Genomic DNA, 26,765 nt, shown 5'->3' on the forward strand with positions numbered 1-26,765 from the left:
TAGCAAAGGTATTATCCACAAAGAGTTTGTTCCAACTGGCCAAACAATTACTGGTGAATATTATCTCGAAGTTTTAAAGCGATTGATGGTCAGAATTCATCGTATTCGCCTCGAATATCGTGATCCAGAAAATTGGTCTTTGTTGATAATGCACCGAGTCACACTTCATTGATTGTCCGTCAATGTTTGGCTCGAAATCGTGTCTCTGTGTTAAACCATCCACTGTATTCACCTGATTTGGCTCCCTGCGACTTCTCATTATTCCCAAAATTCGACTTCTACACAGGCACTAGAGGCAATTCCGCAAACTGAGCTAGAACATGCATTTGAATCACTATTGAATAGCTGTAACAAGTGTATTGAAGTCAGAGGACAATATTTTGAATAATACAACCAAAAAATATATTTGTTGTTTCAATTATGATTTTCAGGCCCTGTCCGGGAACATATTTGTCGCACTGTGTATAATATGTATAAATGTATAAATTCATTGATGAATTAATTAATGCTAACAAAAAATAACATATGTAGGAAGTATTTATCAAAATTACATGTGTTTTGACAGCGCCGAGGACGGATGATTTTGTACTATAATATATCTCTGATTTGTGATTCTTGTTCCTCTAATAGACAAAAATATTCTCCAGCCTGCGATAATTTATTTTTTTCACAATCTTTGTTCTTTTTTTTACTTTACTTCTCGAGATTTTTCGTCCTTTTTATTAAAACACAATCGTGTTGTTGTAAAGACTGAGGGTCATATTTTCCTATGATGATTTTTGTGATTCGTTCCACATGCATTTCATATCTGTACAAGTGACAACACTTAGACTTTCCAAATCATACCTAGAATTAATACAATAATAATAATATTAATAAATAATATCAACTTGATATTAATAAATATTAGGTGTACAAATAAGTTTCCGCCGTTTGACAAAAGACGGCGCTACTATCAAGCTATGGTTAAAATTGTCTGATGTAAAATATTATATCGTAACGTTGAACATCTGTCAACAAACCTTGAAATACTAGCGATTTTGTATCAGCATCATATATTTTTTTTTGTGCGAAAATGCTGAGTTTTGAGCCGAATAAGCGTCATTTGCGGGAACTTTTGATTTACTTCTTTAATTTGAAGAAATCTGTAGCTGAGGCTCATCGATTGCTTGTAGAAGCATATGGTGAAGCTGCCTTAAGTGAGAGAAATTGTCGTGAATGGTTTCAAAAATTTAAGAACGGTGAATTTGACGTCGAAGACAAAGAACGTAGCGGAAGGCCGAAAGTGTACGAAGACGCGGAATTGGAAGCATTATTGAATGAAGATTCGTGCCAAACGCAAAAAGAACTTACATTAGGAGCGACTCAAGCAATTTCACATCGTTTGAAATCATTGGGAATGATTCAAAACAAGGGAATTGGGTTCCATATGAAGCCGAGAAACGTTGAACGCCGATTTTCCATATGTGAAATGCTGCTTGTCAGGCATAAACGAAAGGGTTTTTTACATCGTATAGTCACTGGTGATGAAAAATGGATCCACTACGATAACAACCCAAAGAAGAGGAAATCATGGGGATCACCTGGCCATGCTTCAACATCGACAGCCAAGCCGAATATTCATGGAAAAAAACTCATGTTGTGTATTTGGTGGGATCAGCTTGGTGTCGTGTATTATGAGTTGCTCAAACCGAACGAAACCGTTACTGGGGCTCTCTACCGAACACAATTGATGAGATTAAGCCGAACACTCAAGAAAAAACGCGCCCACTATTATTCCAGGCATGACAAAATTATTCTCCTGCATGATAATGCTCGACCACATGTTGCGGCGCCGGTCAAAACCTACATGGAAACACTCAATTGGGAAGTTCTACCCCACCCGCCGTATTCACCAGACATTGCCCCTTCCGATTACCATCTATTTCGATCGATGGCGCATGGCCTGTCTGAGCAGCACTTCACATCATATGAAGATATCAAAAATTGAATCGATAATTGGATAGCCTAAAAAGATGAAGCGTTTTTCCAATGCGGTATCCGTATGCTACCAGAAAGATGGGAAAAAGTAGTGGCTAGCGATGGACAATACTTTCAATAAAACATTATGTATCGTTCTTTCATAATAAATGCTTAATTTTTTGATAAAAAACAGCGGAAACTTATTTGTACACCTAATATTATTGTATTGAAATAAATATAATTTTTTGAAATAAATATAATTTTTGTTTAGAAAATTTTGTTGATATTATTTTCCAAGTTTTACATTTTGTATAAATGCTATAATTTGTACATAACTATGAATGAAATAAATGATTTCATCTACTACAGTAAAACAAAATTGCTAAGACGTGTTTGCATGCACTTTGAGCCTGCTTTACAGGAACATTTCATTGAAATGACTTTTCTTTTATTATTTATTTTTCCTCTTATTTTATGTGGAGCACCTTTTAAGTTCAAAGTTTAAAGACAAAACGCAGTAATCTCAAAAATGTTGCTATTGTCATCTAACATTTTTCCACAAAAAACAATATGACCAGCATTCATCAATTTTTCATCACCAATAAAATTTTTACTAGTAGGTGTCGAACTAGCAAAAGCACAAATTTCTCCTATAAATATTATTATTTGTTTACTCATTTTTATTTGTTTACTAAACTTCTACATATTTATGTATAATAACCGTAATACAAGAAGTACAAAAACCGGATAGATTATCTACTCGCAGTAAATTTCTAATTTCGATCGTTGGCGCTAGATGGCAGGATGTGTAGGCTCCGCCATCGAATTTCCCAATACAAATCTTACAGTATTTTATAATTTACATGTAAAAAAATTCTAAAATTTTAGAATTTCTGTATCATTTTATAACTGTTCAGAAAATCTCAAATTTTTTTTATACAAATCTTATGTACAATATTTCAGAATTTACATATATATATATGAATTCATATATAGCCGTACGAGTGCTCTCTCTCTCTCTCTCTCATCGAAAATATATGACTTCTTCTATCAAATCCAAGACGACATCACAGTTGCTGTTGAATTACAGGTATTGAAGTAAGAATAACATCATACAAAGTAATACAGGGTCCGGCAAAATGATCTTCCACATTTTAATCTTTAATAAAAACGCCATTGTAAATGCTATTTAGATTTTGTTTCTATTAACTGAAAATTTATGCTATTCCATTTGTTTTTATTGAATTTTGAAAATTACAGAGTCCAAGTGACGACCATTTTTTTCGATACACATTCGAAGCTGATTTTTAAAAGTTTCCATCACTCGAGCAATAATTTGAAGCGATATTCCTGTAATTTCTTGGCGTATTGATTTACCAGTTGATTTTCTTTTTAAAGCTGAACCTGTAGCTCTAAAATTTGAAACCCACAACAGTATTGTTTTGCGATCTGGAACTGGAGCATGTCTACCAAACGCGAAGTGAGTACGAAAAGTTCTTTGCGTCGTAATCACAGATTCGTTACTTTTCATAAATGTTTCGATAACGAAAGCACGATGCTCGCCCGTCCAATTCATGACGACAACTGAAATGGCAAGGCGCGAGCTACCAACCGACTACGCTAAGCTCAGCCTCTCTTCAGTGGTTCGGGGACAGTGGCGGTGCAAAATGTGGGAGATCATTTTGCCGGACCTTGAATAATGATTTAGTTTTTCTATTGAAAACTTATTATTTATTATAACAATAATTTTTTGTTACAAGTTCTAATTGCATTGAATTTTATATCGTTTGGTTCATATCAAAAGCGAGTTGACCAAGATTTTTTAACGTGTGTAAGTCAACCAACAGTAAGCAAGATTCTACGCAATGTAATAGTTAATGCATTGAACATTTTAATGAATGACTGAATTCAATTTCCAATCGAAAATACAGATATTCAACATGTTAAAGAAACGTAAGTTTAATGTATTTTTTTTGTAATAAAATAACAACCCAGGTAGCAAGCTACGTCAAAATGACGTCAAAATGACGTAGCTTGCTACCTGGGAATAAATCACAATCATAATATGCGATGGGTAAATTGAAATATTATTCATTTAAGTAATTATTTTATAGTAAATAATTGTATAGTAAATACATTTTATTTTAATAATGCAGTTTCTGGGTACATACACAATTTCCTGAAATTATTGGAGCAATAGATAGAATTCATATAGCAATTGTCCCACCAAATATAGAGAAAGAGCATCTCTATATAAACTGAAAATTATATCATTTATTAAATGTTCTCATTATATAATACGTATATTATTTTTATAATATACAGTAAAATAAATTAATATAAGAGTAATTTAATATGTTTATAAGTTTATAAGTTTCGAATTACAACGGTAAAATTTTGATCGTAAATGCTACATATGGAAGAACGCATGATGCCAGAGTTTGGAGAACATCTATTTTATCCAATCATCTGCAAGAGATGCACGCTGCAGGACGAACAGATACTTGGCTTTTAGGTAATAGCATATTTAATTAGCAGTCTCTTTTGTTTCAGTCTCGGTAAAATAATACTTTTCTGTATATAATAAACTTTAATATGTTTTGTTTGTAGGTGATAGTGCTTATCTATTATTACCATATTTGACACCAAAATTAAATGAACCTGAAGGTACACCATCAGCAATATACACGCGGTGTCACGTTAAAAGTCGTTCTTCTATAGAACAGACCATTGGTAGATTAAAGGGGAGCTGGCGATGCCTCAGAAAAAACAGAACTCTGCATTATACATCAGAAGTTACAGGTATCTGATAATAAAACATTGTATATGTTTAAACCTTTTTATAGAGTTACATAATTTGTTTATTCTGTTTTTAAATTTGGTATAATTTTCATTTTTAACTAGAATAATTAATGCTGCTTGCGTTTTGCATAACATCGTTTTTCATTGGAAACTTCCAGAACCAGAGTTATATTATGATGAAATAGATTTGGAACGTCCAGTAATAATAAATGAAGATATAGCAAGAAATGGGAATGAAGTTCGCGAACGGCTCATTAATATGTATTTCCAAAATGAAAGACTGTTATAATTTTAAGATTTTTATTAATCATTGTTTTACAACAACCGAAACTAAACATTGCACATACATTAAATAATTAGTATTACTTAAAATATCTTTGTAATTAGAATGCTTTTTAAATAAACGAATTTTTCTTTTTGCAAAAAATAATTTTTTAAAAATCCTCACCATTTCTTGTTGAATTTCTTCATGCGTTATGTATTTTAATGAAACAAAACAAATATAAATAAGCATTTAAAGAATGGAAGTCTTATATTTAATATTATACAAGATATGAAGGTGCTATTTTTTCAACTTCTCTTAAACGCATAATCAATATTACTTCAAATATCTTTATAATTAGAATATAAATGAATATTTTTTAAATATTCAAACTTTTCTTTTTATAAAAGTAATTTTTCTTTAAAGATTTTCAATTTTTCTTGTTTTATTTTCATATTCTCACGCATTAATTGTACAGCTATATTGGAATTATTTTCTTTGTTACTATTGATAGCTAAAAAATCAAAAACATTAAAATATATTTTTTTCTAAATTCTATATACTTTATTTTATTTTATGATGTTAATTTGATATTTAAATAATCAATAATAGTTAATATCTTTGCCTTGTGCTTGATAACATTTAGAATTGACCTCAGGTGGTATGGTATTCGTATTTTCATCTATGAAAATAATGTCATTAAATTCAAGAGCAGATTCAAAAATATTATGTTCAGAAATATTGCTTTCCATCTCCTGTAAATGTTTATTTTTATTTTTTTTATTATAACACATAAACATTCTTCCTAATAAAGAATATATACTGATTTTACTTACTCGTGTTGAAAAATCTGTGTCGTCAAGAAGTTTGCTTGCGGATATTGATGGAGATTTGGTTATGTCATCCATCTTACATATTTTATTACTGGTATCCAATATAGAAGTATATTTATTGAAATATTAATTATTTTTATGTATTACATATATTACTATTTATTATTATTTATATCAATCAATAATGTGATATCATATATAGAATATGATACATATTATACCCTTTTCATTTGTAGAAAATTAGATAAAAGTTTTTTTAATTCGACTTCTTGCACAGTGGTTTTGTACAATCCTTTAGAAATATGAAAGGATTCCCTTTTTGAGATTGTATTATTAATAGGTACAGATCCTTTCTGTATTGTCCTATTAAAATTTCTTCCTTCAGGCATATCATCCAAATCAGTAGCTTCTGGATTTCCTCTATGATTTCCAATAAATTTTCCAGTTCTGTTAACTGAAGTACTTTCGGTGGTCCTCCACCTGTACCACCAGCGTAACTTTTTGCACGTTTTTTTAGCACATTTGCTTTCCAATCTCTCCATGTCTATATTTATGTAAAATATAACATTTTTAAATAATCGTATCAATATTAAATGTCATTCTTCTAATTTAATAAAATATTATAATTTTTTCCATAAGTACCTTTTGCCATTCTTTTGCTATTCTTTTTGAGGTCCATTTCCAGTAGCATTTAAGGATACAGTGATGGAAGCCCATATTATCCTGCATAAACAAAATTAATTTACTTATTACCTATTATTATATTATAAATAAAATATTATGACATTGCCGAAAATCTTTAATTTTAATATAAACTGATAATGTATAGTACTTACTAATTTTTTTATTGCCACTGCTGTAACGTAAGCGGCCTCTTACAAAATCTTCATTGTTTCTCATATAATTTAATAAAATTATTTTCTGCTTTTCCGTTATGTTCATTTTGTACTACTTTTGTTATAACTATTAATACTTAATAATGTAATAATAGACAATAAGCATAAACGAGATTTTTCATTGATCAATCGTATTATGCATAAATGCAGCTTTTTACAAAAGAATTATTTTTTAGCATAATGCGATTAATCAACGATGAATCAAGCGATGAATTAAAAAACTTGACTTATAATTACTTCTAACACTTTTAACCTCACTTTGTGTACAAACCTATGATTATCGATTTCAAAATGTGAGATTATTATATCGGAAATACCTAGTTACTTCACATTTTCACTTAAAAGTTCCGTAATTAGATGACTAAAGTCACGTGAAATGCGAAAAGTGATTAAATTCACAGAAAAATAGGCATAATAGGCCCACTGGAATTGTCAACACAGACGGTTCAACAGTAATAAAAATCTTTCTCATGAAAAATTAAAAAAAAGCAAAGACTCCAGTATCTCCCCGTTAACGTCAGCTAAGGTAAGGATGTCGGTGGATGCGGGGACTAATGTGGCATCGATGACACCCTTCTTGGACACTGCTATTAAGAAGACGATTAATGTCAGTGAAAACGCAAAGCCAACGACTAAACATTTTCCTAACAGTAAAGTCGCGGACGATTCTCACGATGTCCGCGATCGTAAAATATAGAAGTGACACGCGAAGGTATTCCAGGGAAGGTATTTGACAGTCCCGTGCCGACACTGCACGTTCGTTTTACCCGCTACATGTGCATTTCCCCATAATTTAAGAAGAAAGCATCGTAAAAATAAGACTGATACTTGTTGATGTAAGATAGAATCCTTTCTTCTCCTACAATATACTTCAAATCTTGACTAATTTAGAAGCCAGAAAAGTCTCATCACTTAACTAGATCCCTACCAATCAAGAGAAAATCGGTATATAAATCGCGATTCCGCGACCCTCGGGGAGAATTCTTTCACTTTCCTTAGTTCGCTTTGATTCTCTCAGAGACAAGTCACAAAATTTTGATTAGTCACTCTGGTCTTTAATTCGGTTCAATTGTTTCGTTCTATAATCATTCGAGTTACAGCGAAAACGTATTCACATAAATATATATATATATATATAGATAGATAGATAGTCAATGTAACCGAATGAGAACCTACTAGAAGTGATAATTTGACAGGATCACGATCGACAGGAGTAGAATTTACCAAGGAGGTATGGAAATCTTCCTCTGGAGTTCTAAAATTAATTAAAATTTCAGGAGGAGCCTGGGAACTTCCCCCTCTAAAGATTTGGGAATTGGACAAATTTTCAGGAGGGATTTGATAACTTTCTCTTTTATGGATTCTGGAATCTGGGAAGTTCTTGAAACCTTTCTCTAAATTGGAGTATTTTTTTATTTCCTCTTTTACTTTTGTCTTTAATTTTTCCTTTAATTCCCTTTTCGTCTGGTTTCCGAATTTCATTTTTAATTACCAACTCCGTCATAACTAATATTTCATTCTTTTCATTAGTTTTTCTTTCATTATTTTCTGTAATCGTCACGTCTTCATTTTTATTCAAGATTTCCTTTTCATTATTACTGACACTCGCGTCATTATTATTAAAAACTTTTTGATTAGACATATTTTCCAAATATTTGGAATCGGTATGCATAACAATGTTTTTTTTCTGATCATCTGGTTTTTTGGTGTTCGATTCATGATTACCAAACAATTCATCTAACGGTTTGAGGCGTAAAATACGTACCTGGACTTCTACTTCTTATTCCAGTGTACTTATAATATTTAAATACGTCTTACTAGAGACATTTTCCATAATTGTATCTCCTAAGTAAATTCCATGGGCTACCTTTAATTTAGGAATATATCCTATCCTTATCTCAGGGTTCTCTATCCCGATGTAACATAATGATTCCGTGCGTGAAATTGCTATTATGGTTTCCGGTAACAGGAAGAGTATTTTTTCTCCCGATGTATCTAAATATCCATTTGCGTAGTCTATTCTTGAAGAAGTCTGTTAAAAAAAATCGTTGCCTAATATATCAGACTGTGAAATTGGAAAGTCATTAGACACAATGTGAAATATTACTGCTTTTCCAAAAGGTAAGTTATTTTTCCGAGAATATAGATACGGGATATTCATTTATGCTGTTTAGCTTTAAAATATTATTGTAGTCGATAATGTTGTTTTTAGGTATAAAAATTTCTTTAATTACGTTCGGTTCTGACCTGGTGTCTAGCATAAAAGTTATAACGAACATTGACTCGCAAAAATTCCTTTCAATAGTAGGCACGCGACCATACTTACTGAGTATCACTGTTACGGGTATTTCTAGCGCGTTTTTATTTATTGAGTCTTCGGAAACGTCGACAGGTGTAAGATTCGTTCGGATCTCTGTTGCACATCCGCCTTCGAGAGGCCGTCAGAGTTCTCCTGATTGGTAGCTTTCTTCCGGTTATTACTCGCGATACGTAATTGACAAGTGTCGAGAATATGACCCCTTTCCTTATAATAGCGACAGAATACGCCATTCTCGGAATTATACTGATAATTATTTTTGAAACGATAATCCCTGCCAATATGTTCCGAATTGTTGCAATTCTGATAGACAATCTTTGATTTAATCAAAAATCAATATTACGTTTAGTGTTTTGTCTTTGTCCAACAGTTATTAGCGAGGTGGTCAGCCTTGTTACACCATTGGCAAACAATAGAATTCTTATTCGGAGAGAAACTACAATAATATTATTATTAGATCAGCACATTTTAGCATTGCCCCGGTTTCAAACATAATTGACAGAAAATTATGTTAGGTTGTTATTCCTAGATTAAAGGTAGCCCATGGAATTTACCTAGGAGATACGATTGTGGAAAATGTCTCTGGCGTATTTAAATATTATAAGTACACTGGAATAAGAAATAGAAGTTCAGATACCTATTTTACGCCTTAACCGTTGGATGAATTGTTTGGTAATCACGAATCGAACACCGAAAAATCAAATGATCAGAAAAGAAACGTTGTTATGCATACCGATTGCAAATATTCCGAAAATATGTTGAATCAAAAAGTTTTTATTAATAATGACGCGAGTGCCAGTAATAGTGAAAAGGAAATCTTGGATAAAAATGAAGACGGGACGATTACAGAAAATAATGAAAGAAAAACTAACGAATAGAATGAAATATAATTATGACGGAGATGGTAACTAAAAATTAAATTCGGAATCCACACGAAAAGGGAATTAAAGGAAAAATTAAAGACAAAAGTAAAAGAGGAAATAAAAAAATAAAGAAAAACTCCAATTTAGAGGATTTATTTTCCAGAACTTCTCCGAGGAAGGTTTCCAGAACTTTCCAGATTCCAGAATCCATAAAAGGGGAAGTTACCAAATCCCTTCTGAAAATTTGTCCAATTCCCAAATCTTTAGAGAGGGAAGTTCCCAGGCTCCTCCTGAAATTTTAATTAATCCTAGAACTCCAGAGGAAGATTTTCATACCTCCTTGATAAATTCTACTCCTGTCGATCGCAAGGAGGGAAGTAACCAAACCTCTCAAATTACTATGAAAGAACTCGGAAAAAGAGTATAATTATATGATCCAATTGAAACAATTACATTTGTAAAAGGAGAGATAAACCGTCTTCAAAAATCCTAGCGTCAACGCATGATCTATCTCAAAAAATGATAGATAACTTCATGCGCGTAAATCAAAATACAAAGGAGGAACCATAGAAACTCCTAGAAATTACAATATTGACGAAATTTCATATAAATGTCTGATAGTATCTGAAAAAACTACAGAGGATAAGCTTTTAGAAATTACCAAATTGCTCCGATTAGAACATCTAAACGCACAAGAAAAGAAAAACATAATAAATCTTATAACTAATAGTCAGGACATTTCATATTCCTGGGGAACGATTAATTAACAACTAACGTATTGCAGCATCAAATACCCACTATAAATGATCAACTTATAAACATACGACAATACAAATTTCCGCATAAAGAAGAAATAAATAAGCAGGTAGAAGAAACTGCTCGAAGAAGGCATCGTAAAGCTCTCTCAATCACCTTACAATACGCCCATATGGATAGTATCCCGAAAAAAGAGGACTCAAAAGGAAACACGAGATGGAGAATGGTTTTAGACTTCCGCGCTTTAAATGAAAAAACGATCGGAGATGCGTATCCATTACTTAATATCGTTGACATTCTACTTAGGCGAGACACAATATTTTTCTGTATGCTTCCGGATTCACGAATAAGAATGGATCCTGCCGATATAAAACTGCTTTCACAACTCCCTTTGAGCATTACGAATTTGATCGCATGCTCTTTGGATTAAAAAATGCTCCTGCTATCTTCCAAAGATTAATGGATCTAATACTGTTAGGATTACAAGGCCAGGAATTATTTGTTTATATGGACGACATTATCATATACGCCACTCTTTAGAGGAACACGAAAGAAAATTTAATTTATTAATTGACCGGCTTCGTAAGGCTAATCTAAAACTGCAGTCAAATAAATTGAATTCTTAAAAACAGAGGTAACCTATCTAGGCCATGTAATTAGCAAGGCATTAGACCGAATCCAAAAAAATTAGAAGCCGCAAAGTATTTTACCAAGGCCAAAACTATTAAACAATTTTTGGGAATAGCAGGATATTATCGCAGGTTTATATCAAGCTTTTCGAAATTGGCAAAATCTGTAACAAATTTATTAAAAAATGACACGACGTTCGAATGGATATCTGCTCAAGAAGAGTCATTCGAGACACTGAAACAAAAATTATGTGAAGAACTCGTCTTACAATACTCCAATTTTTTGAAACCTTTTATTTTAACAATTGACGCTTCTGAAATAGCCGTGGAAGGCATACTATCACAAGGGGAAATAAATAAAGATCAACCAAGCATACGCCTTGCGAATCCTGACAGACAACGAAGTAAAATAAGATACATATGAAAAGGAAGCGTTAGCCATAGTATATTGTGTAAAACATTTCCGATCTATACGGATGAAGATTCACATTGGTCACAGATCATAAGCCATTATTATGGTTTAAAAACGCTCAAGATGCTAATAGTAATAAGTATACTCCACTGGCGATTAAAGCTCGCTGAATGACTACGACGTTGTATATAAAGCAGATAAAACCAATGTAAACGTTGACGCTCTATCAAAAAATCCCGTTAATCCTAATGAAATGAATTGCAACGTAATTATTCTTAATAAACCATTGAATCTTGATGATCCGGAAGACATAGAAATGATTTCTAGAATATTAGAAGAAACTGATGAAGAAGAAAAAGATGAAAATTTCGAGTTGTATCTTTCCGACAACGGAAAAATACAACAAAAAGATGAGAATCAAATAACCGACAATAATTTACTTGACGAAAGGACAGACATAATACAATTCACACACGAGGAACTGTGTGAGCCACCGAGAGTACAAATCACAGAAAAAGCATTAATACACGAATCATCTAATTATAATAGAATACAAACCCGACGTCAAGAATAAGAATTCTTATCAAGAAACATTGTCTCAAGAAAATGAAAATGAAATCAAAGAAGTAGAAGATAGAAATGATCCACCGGACAGAGAAAAATAATTCGAAGAAGATTTAAGCATCGATGATGAAGAAGAAGAATTGAAGAGCTATAAAAACCAAAGTTAAAAAATAAAAACCTCCATATAAATTATTAAAGACAACATAACAAACACGAATTATTGTTTTTATGCAAGAATAATGTTGCTTACTTCATCGACACCGGCGGAAGACCACTAGATTCGGACTCACAGAAAGAAACGAAATCTCTTCCTTAAGAGATTTCACTCTAGGCAAAACTAAACCCATAAAATACAAGAAATATTACCATATAGCTTTGCTTGTTAGTGAAGGGCAACGTGAAGGCCAAACGGTGACACTTTCTCAAATTTCTACAGTAGTAACAGATATATGAAAAGTCATGAAAGATTAAAATTAGAAACTATTAGTATCGCAAAAACAGATTTTGTCAATAATGTGCCATGGAATGACATCAAATCTCTATTGCAAGATTTTACCGACTCAACCAAAACTCATAATAAAATATGGAATGGATTAATTAAATATCCACCTAAGAATCTTCGCTCAACTATAATCGGCGAAATGCATTGACGCCATCGAGTCACAAAAACTTAAGACTACCATAGAACAAAACATAATTATTGGGAAAATTTGAAATCCGACATCCAACACTATATTCAATACAATATTTACAATGCCAATTGAAAAAACTAATAAGAGTTAAAACTAAATAATCGATGATAATTACTAACACGCCAGGATCTTCTTTCGATAAAATAGCAATGGATATCGTGGGACTTCTGCCAAGAATCGAAAAAAGCAACGAATATATTTTAATTCTACAAGACCAATTAACAAAATTTTGTATACGAATACCTTTGCTAGATCAGACCTCTGAAACAATAGCTGAAGCCTTTGTGAACAGATTTATTTGCACGTTAGGAGCACCAAAAGCCATACTGACGAACCAAGGAAGAAACTTCATTAGCGATCTAATGAAAATTTCGAAAATATTCAAAATTCGCAAATTCCGCACAACCGCCTTCCATCCACAAATGGATCATTAGAAGATCACATCATGCTTTAGGCGAATATTTGAAATAATATGTGGATTCGTAAAAACAGTGAGATAGATGAATCAGCTTTGCAATGTTTAATTGTAATACTAATGTACATGAAGCAACGAAACATACCCTGTACGAATTAGTATTCGGTAAAATAGCTAGAATATTTTCGAATGAACCTTTGGCACCAATTGACAAATTAGTCAATTACAATGACTATCTAATAAATCTTGTCACACAACTTCACTCCATACAAACAAACGCTCGAGAAAACGTCATCGATGCTAAAGAAACATTACGACAAGAAAATTAACCCCCAAACTTCAGGCCTGGAGACCAGGTATTTTTATTAAAGGGGCCGAAACCCGGTAAATTTTGAGACCAGTACACCGGTCCTTACGAAATCTTAGAAATCTAAACAGAAATAATATTAAAATAAGGATAGAGAAAGGATAAAGAAAAATATCCATTTTAATCACTTATGGATTTCTTACATAAAACCAACCCATTGTAGTTAGACAATCGAAATAACAATAGACAAATCGGTATTTCAGATGGATCACCGTTTCAAAGGAATAACTGCTATATTTATATTGATAATATGGATATCAAAAACTTATGAAATAATAGATTACGACTGCGGCTCAGCAGCCGCGAATTTAATCACTCTGTCGCTAGCAAACATTGAGGAATGTGATATACCCCCACAAAAAGTAAATTCCACCAAAGTCTATGTGCAATTACTTCAACTCAATGATTTTAATTCTATAAAGATAATAGATAATATACAATGTAAACTTGAAATAAACCGTACGGTAAAAAAATGCGGAATGTTTTCGCATACGTTGGATGTATTCAACGGATAATTTTCATACATAGGCGATGTATCACGAGATGCTTATAGATGAATGCACACCTATGGAACCGAAATAGCTGGAACTCATATAACAGGATTATAATCTAATCAGACTGCATCACGACTAATAGTTCTAGCCGGTCACGTTGACAATGATGGCGGATGCTTCGCCTACTGTGACCCGTATGGAACTTGAGAAAATGTCGTCGTTAGCCTTAAAATAACCTTGCAGGATTATATCACCGATATGCGAATCGCGTACACCTCCGGTCAGGAGTAAGTTGTGAACTAAGTTCTACTTATTGTACAAATATAGAAGGAGGAGATACCTTTTGCCTGTCCATCATTGCAAACCATGCCTGTCGATCATTGCAAACTTTCTGACTATGATATATACAATGGATACAAAATATTCAATTTAATAAACGAACAATCACAAACGGTTTATTCTATTACCAAACATGATTTTTTTCTTTAATCAGCACTGGAACATACATTACCTGTGGACGCTTACCAGAACTGAATATCCAAAATTAATAATTTTTTAAATATCACCCGATGGCGAAATTTTCAAAAGCTCCGGCTTTATTTCAATGAACATAGACCTGTTTTTGTACATGAAATTCATGTACATAGAAAGACACATCCGTAAATTAATCAATTATATCGAAATATATTACTGCAACAATGTCAACTTGAATATCGAATGATGCAGAATGCACTAGCCGCCAGGTCACCCAACATCTTCGCAAATCACTATGAAGGGACCGGGATACATGGCATTGTTGGCTGGAGAAGTGACACACATGGTAAAATGTGTGCTGGTCGAAGTAAAATTAGCACGGACTAACGAATGCTACAAACAACTTCCTGTATTATGAGAGAACGATACATATTTCTTAATCCCTGAAACTCAAATATTAATACGCCATGGAATACAGATCATTTGTAATTCCTTCGCACTAACTATGTATCTTTGGGGAGACTCATGGTAAGATCATGTTTAAACCAGTCGAGACAGTATCGCCCACCATCATGCAACCTTCAACTAAACCATCGTGGAAATACGTTAATCCTGGCGCACTGGCGACCAGTGGAATATATTCACAATCCAATTTGGAAGAACTTAAAGATCACATAATGTTCCCCGCAGAGCGGCCTGCAATACTAAACACCATAGCGAGGAGCATATTAGGACAAACGGTACTTAACGGAGGATCACTCTCAAATCTCATTGACAAAGCATCAATAAAAAGAATCGCTATTTCAGCATGGACAAAATCTGAAATAAATTCTTGGTATTCGGCAACATTAGTGCCAGATTAATAGGCATATATTTGATCGGCAGATTAAACTAGACACATTCGTACACGGATACGCACTACACACAGTATATATGTACCTGCTAGGAGCCATGGGATTCACTTACCCAGCTCTTATTACACTTGGGTAAGGACAGACTTCAAAATCCAAAGGCCAGCGCTCCGACGCCCGAAGCGTCCGAGCGCTGGCCAACGAGCTCGAAGGTGAGGAAGTTTTACCTCTCACAAAAATTAAGGCAGAACGAATTATCCCCTCCTCCCTCCTGCAGAAACAATAGCTTATACTCTAGAGCTCAGAAATTAAAACACTCGCTTCTATCTTATACATTATTATCATGTAATAGCATGCTACGACATATTGATCCGCATGCTACACCATGCAGAGATAATCATTTAACCCGCATGATATGCCATGCAGAGATAACCCTTTAGACCAGATGCTACGTCATGCACTTGCTATTTTAATATCTCTAAATAAAAAAAACGGGAATAAGGGGAAAGCGCAAAAAAAAATCACACACACACACACACACACATAATTTTTACAAACATGGACATCAGAAGTATCAACACCCAGAATCTGAGTCGAGGTTCCTTACACGTCAGTCATCAAGGTAGACTCACCATCTCACTCATTTGGGTCCAACTCTACCATGCCCAATCTCGAAGAACTCCTCCATGTCAAATGGTATGAAGGGGGCGAGGATTGATTCACAATCTCCACCATGTGCTACCAGACAAATACGTTGTCGTTCAAGAAAGAAAAATTTGACAACAGGGAATGATAATGAACCTTGAAGGAAGCCCTATGAGCCCCCATGATCATGGTAGCCCTATGAGCCATGTCATCAGCTGCCCGGTTACCGATGTATGTATATATTGAAAGATCGCTTCCGAGAAATGAATTAGCAAGCCATCCTTTGCGAGCTTGCCCATCTCCTAATGAGAACCATATCAAGGTTTCGCAATAGTAAAACACTCACCAAGCTTCTATTAAGGAAAAGAGAAGGATGCGGATCTTCGGATCCATAGAGAATCATGCCGCAATCATCACGCTCGAATTAAAACGTGAGAGCGAGAAAAAAAACAAGCAGCTTGAGAGATCTGCTCATCGCGATGGAATATGCCCAATACACCGACGCGAAAATAGTACCAACAATACCAGACGTTCTATAAAAATTGCTAAAAAAGAACTCAGAACTTAGAAATCGTAATATCAGCCTAACTATTATTCCAATATTTACACATACTTTGTACAATTTCTTTTTATGACTTATAACTATATAAATCATTATATTATATATTCATAGTTTGTAATACATGCATTCATGTTATGTATTATATATATATATATATATATATATATATATATACGTAGGCTGCTGGAAAAGTTTCTGCAATCTAATACTTCCAATGGTGCCAACGTTCTGCTATTATTATATCTGTAAAATTAGACGTTTTTAACCTATAATTCAGTTGACAATTTGTATCCAAGCCAACTAGTTTTGTTTGTATAGTATTTTAAAAGAAGTTATTTTGTGAGAAAATGGAAATTTCGCGTGAAAATTTTTGGGCAATGCTTTTTTATGATTACAAATGTAATCTAACTCCGAAACAATCGATCGACTTCATTTGGCTTTTGGGGATGAAGCACCATCCAATAGGACTGTTTATAATTGATTTGCCAAATTCCAGCGTGGACATACCTTCATGAATTCCGTGAAGGTCGTCCATCCATGTCTGTTGTTGCCACTAATGTTGATGCTGTGCGTGAAATGATTGAGCGAGACCGGCATATGACATACCGCGAGATTCAGGCATCCTTAGGCATTGACATGAAAGTAATACATACATACGATTTTGCATGATCACTTAAGCGTACGGAAACTTTGCAGTCATTGGATCCCACACAATTTGACCGAAGCTCAAAAACAGGCTCGTGTTAAATAGAGCAAAAAAATACTCAAGAAATTCAATCGAAGTCTGTCAAATTTAGTCTACAACATTGTTACTGGGGATGAAACATGGATCTATTCGTATGAGCCCGAAAGTAAACAACAATCCACTGTTTGGATATTTCAAAATGAATCGAAACCAATAAAAGTTGTTCGTTCACGCAGTGCTGCCAAGCAAATGATTACTTGTTTCTTCAGTTATACCGGACATGTGGCAACCGTGGCTTTAGAGGATCGAAACTGTAAGTACTGATTAGTATACAACAATTTGTTTGCCAAAAGTCATAAATGAATTGCGTAGAACAAACCGAAATCGTCGCATTATCCTTCATCATGACAACGCCAGCTGTCACATAGCACGTCAAATCATTGATTTATTATCCAGTAAAAATGTCGAATTGATGACTCATTGTCCGTATTCACCTGATTTATCACCTAATGACTTTTTGTTCCCAAACATTAAAAAAAGATGCGTGATGAGCGATTTGAGTCGCCTGAAATAGTGTTGAAACATTTCGTACATTGATTTCTGAGGTTACAGCCTCAGAGTGGAAAAAATGCTTCGAAAATTGGTTCGAGCGTATGCAAAAATATATCTTAAAGGCGAATACTTCGAAAAACAATAAAGCCATTTATCGAATTTTACATGTTTTTTTTTCATATTGTTTGCAGAAACTTTTCCAGCAGCCTACGTATATACACATACACACACACACACACACACACACACACACACACACACACACACATATACATATATATATATATATATATATATATATTTATATCGTATTATATATATTTTTCTTATATATTAGTTACCATATTTCTCCTTTATATTTTTTGTTTACCAAATTGATCTATGTAATTATCGTGTGTCTAGGATTAATTACTTTACGTTTACAATATTTTACAACGCATATATCCTTAATGATTCGCTAATTGTATTTAATTTAATTATATTACCCTGTTAATTATACCTTATACCCGCATCATTACTTTATGTTCTTAGTAATTTTACTAATCTACCGTAATAATTGTATTTACTGCGTGACGGATAAAAAAAGAGAAGAAAGAAAAAAAATGTATATAGAATAAAATAAAACTTTTTTTTCTCACAAGAAATTTCTCTTTTTCGTAAGACTCTCTCTTTTATTTAATGACGAAATCACTTAAAAAAGTCGGTTGCCACCTAAGGAATGAAAAAAAAAAATTTATGTATACAAATGTATATATCCTTTCTCGAAATTCTGATACTACTGCTGATACCTCGGTAATACTCGGTAGTGCTCACCATAAAATAATAAAATACATTTTCAGATACATCTCTCTCTCTCTTTACATCATTACTTTTTTTTATGAATTCAACCATGTGTAATAAAGTTATATTACAACATATCATTTTCGAGAATTAATTATTAACTTCCGTGTATACATAATCCATGCGTAAAAGTAATTATTGTCAGAACAGTAAAATATATGAAAACTTGGAAAGATATATTAATTAAAATTTATATAGTTCTGTATGCTTTATTATATATACCATATATTTAAATTTTGTATATAATATATATATAATATATATATATTAGGTGTTGGAATTAATTCGTAGCGTTTTTAATGAAAGAATGTTATTTATTTCACATGAGCATTAAAAAATACATTAATGAAAGTACTTCCCATCACTTGTAAAACGCTACGAATTAATTCCAACACCTAATATATATATGTGTATGTATATGTATTTAGATTTTCTAAATATATAATATTTTTAACACACACATATATATATATATATATAGATATTAACTCTGTTATTATTTCTTTGACATTTATGCCTAAATTCTAAACAAAATTGTAAGGTTCATAACAAAAAATCTCGTAAGATTTATAAGAATTTTGGAGTGTTTATACCTTTATACAATATTTTTACAAACAGCTTTTTACTAGTCATAAGATTTACAAGAAATCGTAAATATTTACGAATAATTTTACGTCTTACGATATGTACGCATAAAATTAAAATACTCAGATTATAAGTTCTTATGAGTTCTACAAGAATAAGTTACGAGTCTTACGATTTGCTTAGAATTGACCCATTAATTTCTTCTATGAATAAAAATTAAAAATAATTTTATTCCAAATTCATTCTTTTATAATAAAATTATTGTATAAGATTGAATTTAAAAAATAAATTTTTAAAAAATTGTTGCATTTAAAAATATAAATAAACTTCCGAAAACGTCCGATTATCATGAGATTTGACAGAAATATTTCAAATGACATAAAATAAATGCTCTTAATGGATTTTCACCGACAAAAAGATTTAATATCAAAAATGTTTAAGTAAAATAAATATCATCTAAATTACCGTTACATAACTCGCTGTAATAGGCCGTGTAATAGAGCCTGAAGCAGGGGGAAAGAAGGGTGAAAGTCGTGCATCCCTTTGCAGGAGAAAGGGGGGTGAGAGTCGTGCGCCCCTTGAAGCAAGAGGAGAGGGGGGAAGGGTGAGAGTCGAAGTTGAGAGTCAAAGATGAGAGTCGTGCGCTCCTGAAGCAGGGAGGAGGGAGGGTAATGGAAATTGCTTCACGCCCTATTACAGTGAGCTATATAACGGTAATGCATTAGGTTATATAACTTTACTTAAATATTTTTAACATTAAACCTTTTTGTCTGTGAAAATCCATTTAAGAACATTCATTTAACGTCATTTAGAGTATTTCTACTAAATTTCATGATAATCGGGCGTTGGACGTTTTCGAAAGTTCACCCAAAAATACATTGAATTGTTAGAAAAAATATATATTTAATAACTATATTTAGTATATATATAAAGTATATTTAAATTATTAGAAAATCTCGCATCTGAATTGTCATATGTAATGAGATATAAGAAATAATCTTCTAAATCATCTATCACGTAAGAGTCGTGATATATTTTTCAAAGAAAAGATAAGTTTCTTGGAATAGATAGGAATAACTGTAAACATCTTATTTACTTGTCATTTATGTAATAATTTTTAAACGTACTTGATAATGAAATACTTTCTAAATGTTTATATACAATAAATTTATATTTTATATCGTTTACTCATATTCATTACAATAATGATACTCGATGAAAAAATGTTTTAAACATAATGACTTCTTGCACCATGAACATCTTACTGCAGCTATATTATATTGCAATCTTCGATATCACATGTTGTTGAACTTTTATCGAAACTAAATTCTACTGGATTTTCAATTTCTTCTGGTCTTTGGTTTGTATAACTTTTAAACTACGAATATTGAAATAAGTTGTAATATCGCGGAGATGACGATTATGTACAGGGTGGGCCATCTATTGGTACGTTTTTGAATTTCGTCGTATGGCAACACCGAACGAGCTACAGACCCGAAATTTTGACAGTTTATTAGTCATACCGTCCGCGGCACGAAACAACATGTTTTCTCTTGAAGAGCGTTTTGAAATTTTAAAAACTTATTTTCAAAGTCAGTGCTGTGTCGCCGAAACTGTACGAATTTTGAAAAGAAATATGGGTCGTGATAGAGCACCCACCGAAGGAGCTATACGCAAATTGGTGAGGAAAGTTCGTGAGAAAGGGATGTTAGTGGATGACATTATATTACGACTGTTTTGAGTGAAATTGGCGCCGAGGTAGTCCAAAATGTCATTAATAATTGGGGTGACCGAATGGCATACTGTAAGGCCAGTAGAGGGAGCCACATGAACGAAATCGTTTTTCATTCTTGACGCGGATACTTTTAGCTTCACAACAAAAAAAAAATTAATAAAAAATATCAATGTATGCTCATTTGATCGCATTTTTAAAAACGTACCAATAGATGGCCCACCCTGTATTAGAGATTGTAATTTTATTATTATATATTATTTCTTTCATATATAAATTTATATTACTTTCCAATAGTAAAACAATATCTAAAAATCTTTTAGCAAAATTTTTTCAAATTCTAAATTCGTAAACATCTAATAGTTGTATTTTTTCTGTGCCTTTCGGTATAATCATAGTAGTAATATGTTTTCCTGCAGGAAATTAAATAATATTGGGACAATGTCCAGTCCATGAATCGACAAAAAGAACGCTATTAGAACCAATTTGGAAAATAAGCTTCTTCTAATCACATTTTAAAATGATATGTAAGAAATATAAATGTTAAATAATTAATTATTTTACGACTGTTATGAGATTCTTAAATAAAATATAAAATATATTATAGAAATGACACAGAGATTATAATTTCATTATATTATTTCGTTTATGCAAATTTATATTTACTTTTTAATAGTAAAACAGTATCTGAAAATCTGTTGTGAAAGGAAATTTATTTAATTATCTGAAGTCATTTTAGATGTTTTTACAATAACATTTATTGGTATAAATAAGGTTTCTTGTACTCTTGGTCCAAATATGTTATTAGTTTCTTTGAATACAATAAATAAAAGTGATAGCAATTTTCCATTACACGATATTATTGGTTGTATGGTGTATGTTGAGTGTGTTAGCGATGATATATAATAGATTGCATAACACACTCTATTTTCTTTATTTCTTAATTAGACAATGATCTTCCAGAATGAATTTCCAATTGGAAATCACTTTGATCAGAATTCAAAAACTATTTCATAGTTTCCTCTATATATATATATATATATTAACATGCTATTAATTATATTAACTATGTTATAGATTACAATGTAGGCAAGGAATCATTACAACGTTCTCTTTTAAAGTGTAAGTCTTTTTAATTTTTTGGGAATAGTTACATATTCTTGAAAATATGAATTTTTTGGCAATCGCTTTAACAAAGTAAATTTATTGCAGCAACTCTGTATGTTGTTAATACGAAAATGAACAGAACTGAATCACAACTGAATAATGACAATAATGCCTCAACGTCTAAAAGTACGAGTATGTATCAAAGTATATTAGAAAATATGCAGTTATTTCGTAGTTCCAAAAAATAATCTCCATCTTGTTTGTAGATAAGAAATCTAGTCGAATCAGTATGTATTTCTTATCAAACAATATGATAAAAACTATACTGGAAATTATTGAATTGAGTTCTAAAATAGATAAATCAAATATTACTCTAGATAGAATTGCCCATAAAAGTTATAACCGTTCTCAGAAAAGTTATTTTACCTGTCCAGAAAATATGCTTCCCCTTAAAACTCTTGAAGTATTTGACCAGATGGAAGATTTTCTTTATAAATCAGCTGCTAACTTTTCATGTATTGTGTGTATGATAAATCTGAATGATAAATCTGAAATTATCTATCTATAAATTTATATATATTTGTATACATATATGTATATACAATATATACTCGTATCTGTATTTTTTAATTATACATAGGCTAATTATCTTACGAGTCGCATGGCAGTTACCACTAACATAAATGTTGCTATTCGCTCTATTTTATCCAAGATTATTTCGAATAATCTTGCTGGATGCATTAACTGAAAAAAAACTTGGGATATCAAAATTTCTTTTGAGCTTACTCATTTATGAATGTGAATAAAAATTGACATATAAATTATGTTATAGCGATAAGATAAAAATTTTTCTTACAAAATAAATTTACATCCTTTCAGGCGCTGTATTAAAAAAATTTGGAGAAACTGTAAATTACCAGAAGCAATGAAATTTTTAAAGAGATAGTTAAACATTCTGCTCAGAGATTTCAATAGAAGTATGATTTATTTATGAGACTGTTTTTTGATATTATCTTTATTTCCTTTATATTAAGTTTTTTATTCACTTGTCCTAAACCAAACTAGATCATCTATTAAAAATTATTTAATCCTTATTATTAAAATTTTTAGTTGAAGTGAAGTAATTATAACTTTAATTTTCTTAATTTTTTTGAACTGTGATCAAATAAAGTTATTTCAAAGAATATGTTTAACTATTAATATTGTTTACGCAGATTTTTATTAAAAGTTATATTGTGGCTAAATGCGGTGTTTATATTTATGCGTAACGTTATACATTTACTCATAGTATGCATGCATGCATGATTATTTTTATATGAAAAATCATCATAAAGTTTTAAAAAAGTGTATTGAAGGTTAATTATATCTATAATTTAAATCTACAATTTAGGCTACAATCAGAAACTTTTTTAACATTTACTATTATAATAATTCTACATTTTCGACTACAATGAGAGAATAACTTTATATACGATAAATAAACAATATCTTTAATCTAAAATTTAACATTTTATAGACTTCATATTTTTTGTAATTATTAATGTTTTGTTTTCTCATGGCACATAAATATATAATATTTAATTATAAAATGTTTCATTGAACAACAATTTTCTTTATATATTGTGTATAATTATTATTTAAAACAAATATTCCTAATAAACACAATGTTATATGTAACATGAAATGTCAGCAAAACAAAATAATATAACACAGTGTGTTATATTACTTTATTTTGCTGATATTTCATGCACGTTACATGTAACATTGTGTTATTGATGGATTTCCTTCTTTTTTTCTTTTTTTTTGCAGATTTTTTTGGAGATTTCTAAAAATTTTTTTATTGGAGGTCATTATGTTATCAAAATGATGTCAAAATAACATAATTAACCAGTTAAATTTTTCTACCAAAAGTCCTTTTGGTAGAAATGTTACGTCAAGCGTAACATGTTCAACGTAACTCAAAGTTTACGTCAATTTGGTGTCATTGTGATAATTATGTGTTATTTAGGTAATGTTTTTATACCCTTATTTTTCTTTCTCTCTTCTCTCCTTTTTCTCGCGTTCTTCCACCTTCCCATCCTCTTTCCCGTTCATTTATTTTCTCACTGCTTCTCTTAGTAGCACTTATTTAATTATTACTCAATTGCATTCTCTATTGTGCACACGTCTGCCCGTTAACTCTTTTCCACCGGAAAGTATCCATACACTAAGTTAATAAAGTAACAACATAATTATTATACTATGTTGTGAAATTAGGTGTTAATTTGACTTGGATTTTAATACGTAGAATTCATAGCAATGATCAATCACTGTATTCTTTACCCTAATTAAAATATATTTTGTGACAAAAATGTTTTAACAAAGAAAATATTTTAAAATATATCAGTTGTTAAAAACATATATATTATATTAGGTGTTGGAATTAATTCGTAGCGTTTTACAAGTGATGGGAAGTACTTTCATTAATGTATTTTTTAATGCTCATGTGAAATAAATAACATTCTTTCATTAAAAACGCTACGAATTAATTCCAACACCTAATATGTTTCTTTGATTATCATATTTTTTTGCCACAACACACATTTTTATTAATTTATATTTCTTAATATTTAAAAATTTTTAATATTGCAATTTATAGCTGATTAAAAATTGATTAACTTTTATCCAAAATAATTTTTGTCAAATCATCAAAAAAATTGTGATCATAATTACGTTGAACATCCTGTATTTTGTATGTATATTTTTTGTGTGTGTATATATACAAAAGTTTTGCAAAGCAACACTATTGCAAAAACTAATTTCTATTACGCTCGTAGCACTCAAGCACGGTACAATTCTAATGGCAGCAGATCATGACTTGTAGCGAGAATAATTTTGTACAAGTACATTGTAACCAAACTAAAAATGAATTTTTTTCGAACACATTACGAATAGAAAAAGGAGAAATTTTTTGAAGGAAGGAAGATCTAGAAGTTTGATTTTTAGGTTATTTTCACAAATTTTTTCTGAAAAATTCGTAAGATTTATTCAAATCAAGATTTTTCCTACATATTTCAAATATCTTTTAGGATTTTTCATTGTAATTTTCCAATAAGTAAGCCTTATATAATATCATGACAAAAATAAGTTTATGTAACATCATGACAAAAATAAGGCGCTACACGGTGATCATGATTGCGATTGTTCTGCTCGTCTGAAACAAAAAATCAAAGAGATTCTTAAAGCATATGAGTTTGGCTATCGTTTGACCCATAACAAAAATATTAGAAAGAAAAAAAATGGCGTCATTTTGAAAACTACTTCCCGATTTTTTCGAATTTTTTCATTTTTAAAATGCATCTTTAAAATATTAGGTGTGCAAATAAGTTTTAAACCGTTTTTAATGAAATTTAATATTTATTTATTTAGAAACGAAAACACTTAATTATCAAAATAATCTCCATCATTATCTATGACCTTTAGCCATCTTTCGCAGTTTGCGAATTCCAGAAGCGAAGAAGGTTTCGTCTTTCGATGCGATAAAATTATCCACCTATTTTCGCACTTCTTCAAATGCTCGAAAGTGTACACCGGACAAGGCATTGACCGGAATAAATGATAATCAGAAGGGGCTATGTCTGGGCTATACGCCGGGTGCGGCAGAACTTCCCAACTAAGAGCTAGCAACGTTTCCTTTACAGGTTTACCAACATGAGGCCTAGCGTTGTCATGAGGCAATTTCACAGGACGTTTTCCTTTGCCAGTCAATGGACGATTTCGTTCGATTTCTTGATTTAAACGGATCAATTGTTGACTGTAGTGATCACTGTTAACCGTTTCATTCAGATGGAGCAGTCCATAATGTAGTACACCCTTCATGTCCCACCAGAGCATAACTTTGCTGTTGTGGATGTTGCGTTTTGGCGTTGATGTAATGGGTTGTCCTGGATCCACATAATGTTTTCTCTTTTTAGGATTATCGTAAAAAATCCACTTTTCATCACCAGTCACGATTTTTCACAAGAAAGATTTTCTATGCTGTTTATTGTACAGATTCAAACACTTCTCAAGACGATCATTTTTGTTTTTTTCACTTAATGCATACGGCACCCACTTTCCTTCCTTCAGAATCTTTCCCATCTGCCGTAAACGAATTGAAATATCTTATTGAGTTACTCCAAGTTGCTGTGCAAATTCGTTTTGTGTTTGACATGAGTTTTGATCGAGTAATGCTTACAATTCATTGTTTGTAACCTTCTGAGGAGCACCACTACGTTCTCTATCGCTAACATCAAAATCATCCTCTTTAAATCGCCTAAATCAAAACTCACACGTACTTTTGGATACAATATTAACTCCAAGAACAGAACAAATTGATTCACATGCTTTAACAGCGCTTTTTCCTTGATGAAATTCGTATCGAATGCAGTGTCGAATAATGCTTGTCGCTCGCCATTTTAAAACCATTTAATTTTGAGGTTAAGTTTCC

At 31.8% G+C, this 26,765-nt stretch overlaps 1 protein-coding gene and 1 non-coding gene across 7 annotated transcripts in view; both read right to left on the minus strand.

Annotated features, from left to right (window-relative positions):
* Positions 1–5,172: 5,172 nt before the first annotated feature.
* On the minus strand, positions 5,173–16,722 carry LOC105151148 (uncharacterized). The gene is made up of 4 exons (XR_015546130.1): positions 6,692–16,722; positions 6,502–6,582; positions 6,081–6,403; positions 5,173–5,979 (listed from the first exon to the last, which is right to left on the minus strand). It is a non-coding gene; the product is annotated as an uncharacterized LOC105151148 (transcript).
* Positions 16,723–22,319: 5,597 nt separating this feature from the next.
* Positions 22,320–26,765, minus strand: part of LOC105151146 (uncharacterized) — a 54,132-nt gene continuing 49,686 nt past the window's right edge. For all 6 annotated transcript variants that reach the window (XR_015546252.1, XR_015546251.1, XR_846799.2 and 3 more), the window contains one exon: positions 22,320–25,490. Coding sequence is in view for 1 of the 6 variants with exons in the window: in XM_011064691.2 (XP_011062993.2) it covers positions 25,426–25,490 (65 nt within the window). In the remaining 5 variants the exon portion in view is untranslated. The remainder of the gene's footprint in view (positions 25,491–26,765) is intronic.

The sequence above is a fragment of the Acromyrmex echinatior genome, chromosome 9, assembly GCF_024713525.1.
Source record: "Acromyrmex echinatior isolate Ae372 chromosome 9, ASM2471352v2, whole genome shotgun sequence".
NCBI lineage: Eukaryota > Metazoa > Arthropoda > Insecta > Hymenoptera > Formicidae > Acromyrmex > Acromyrmex echinatior.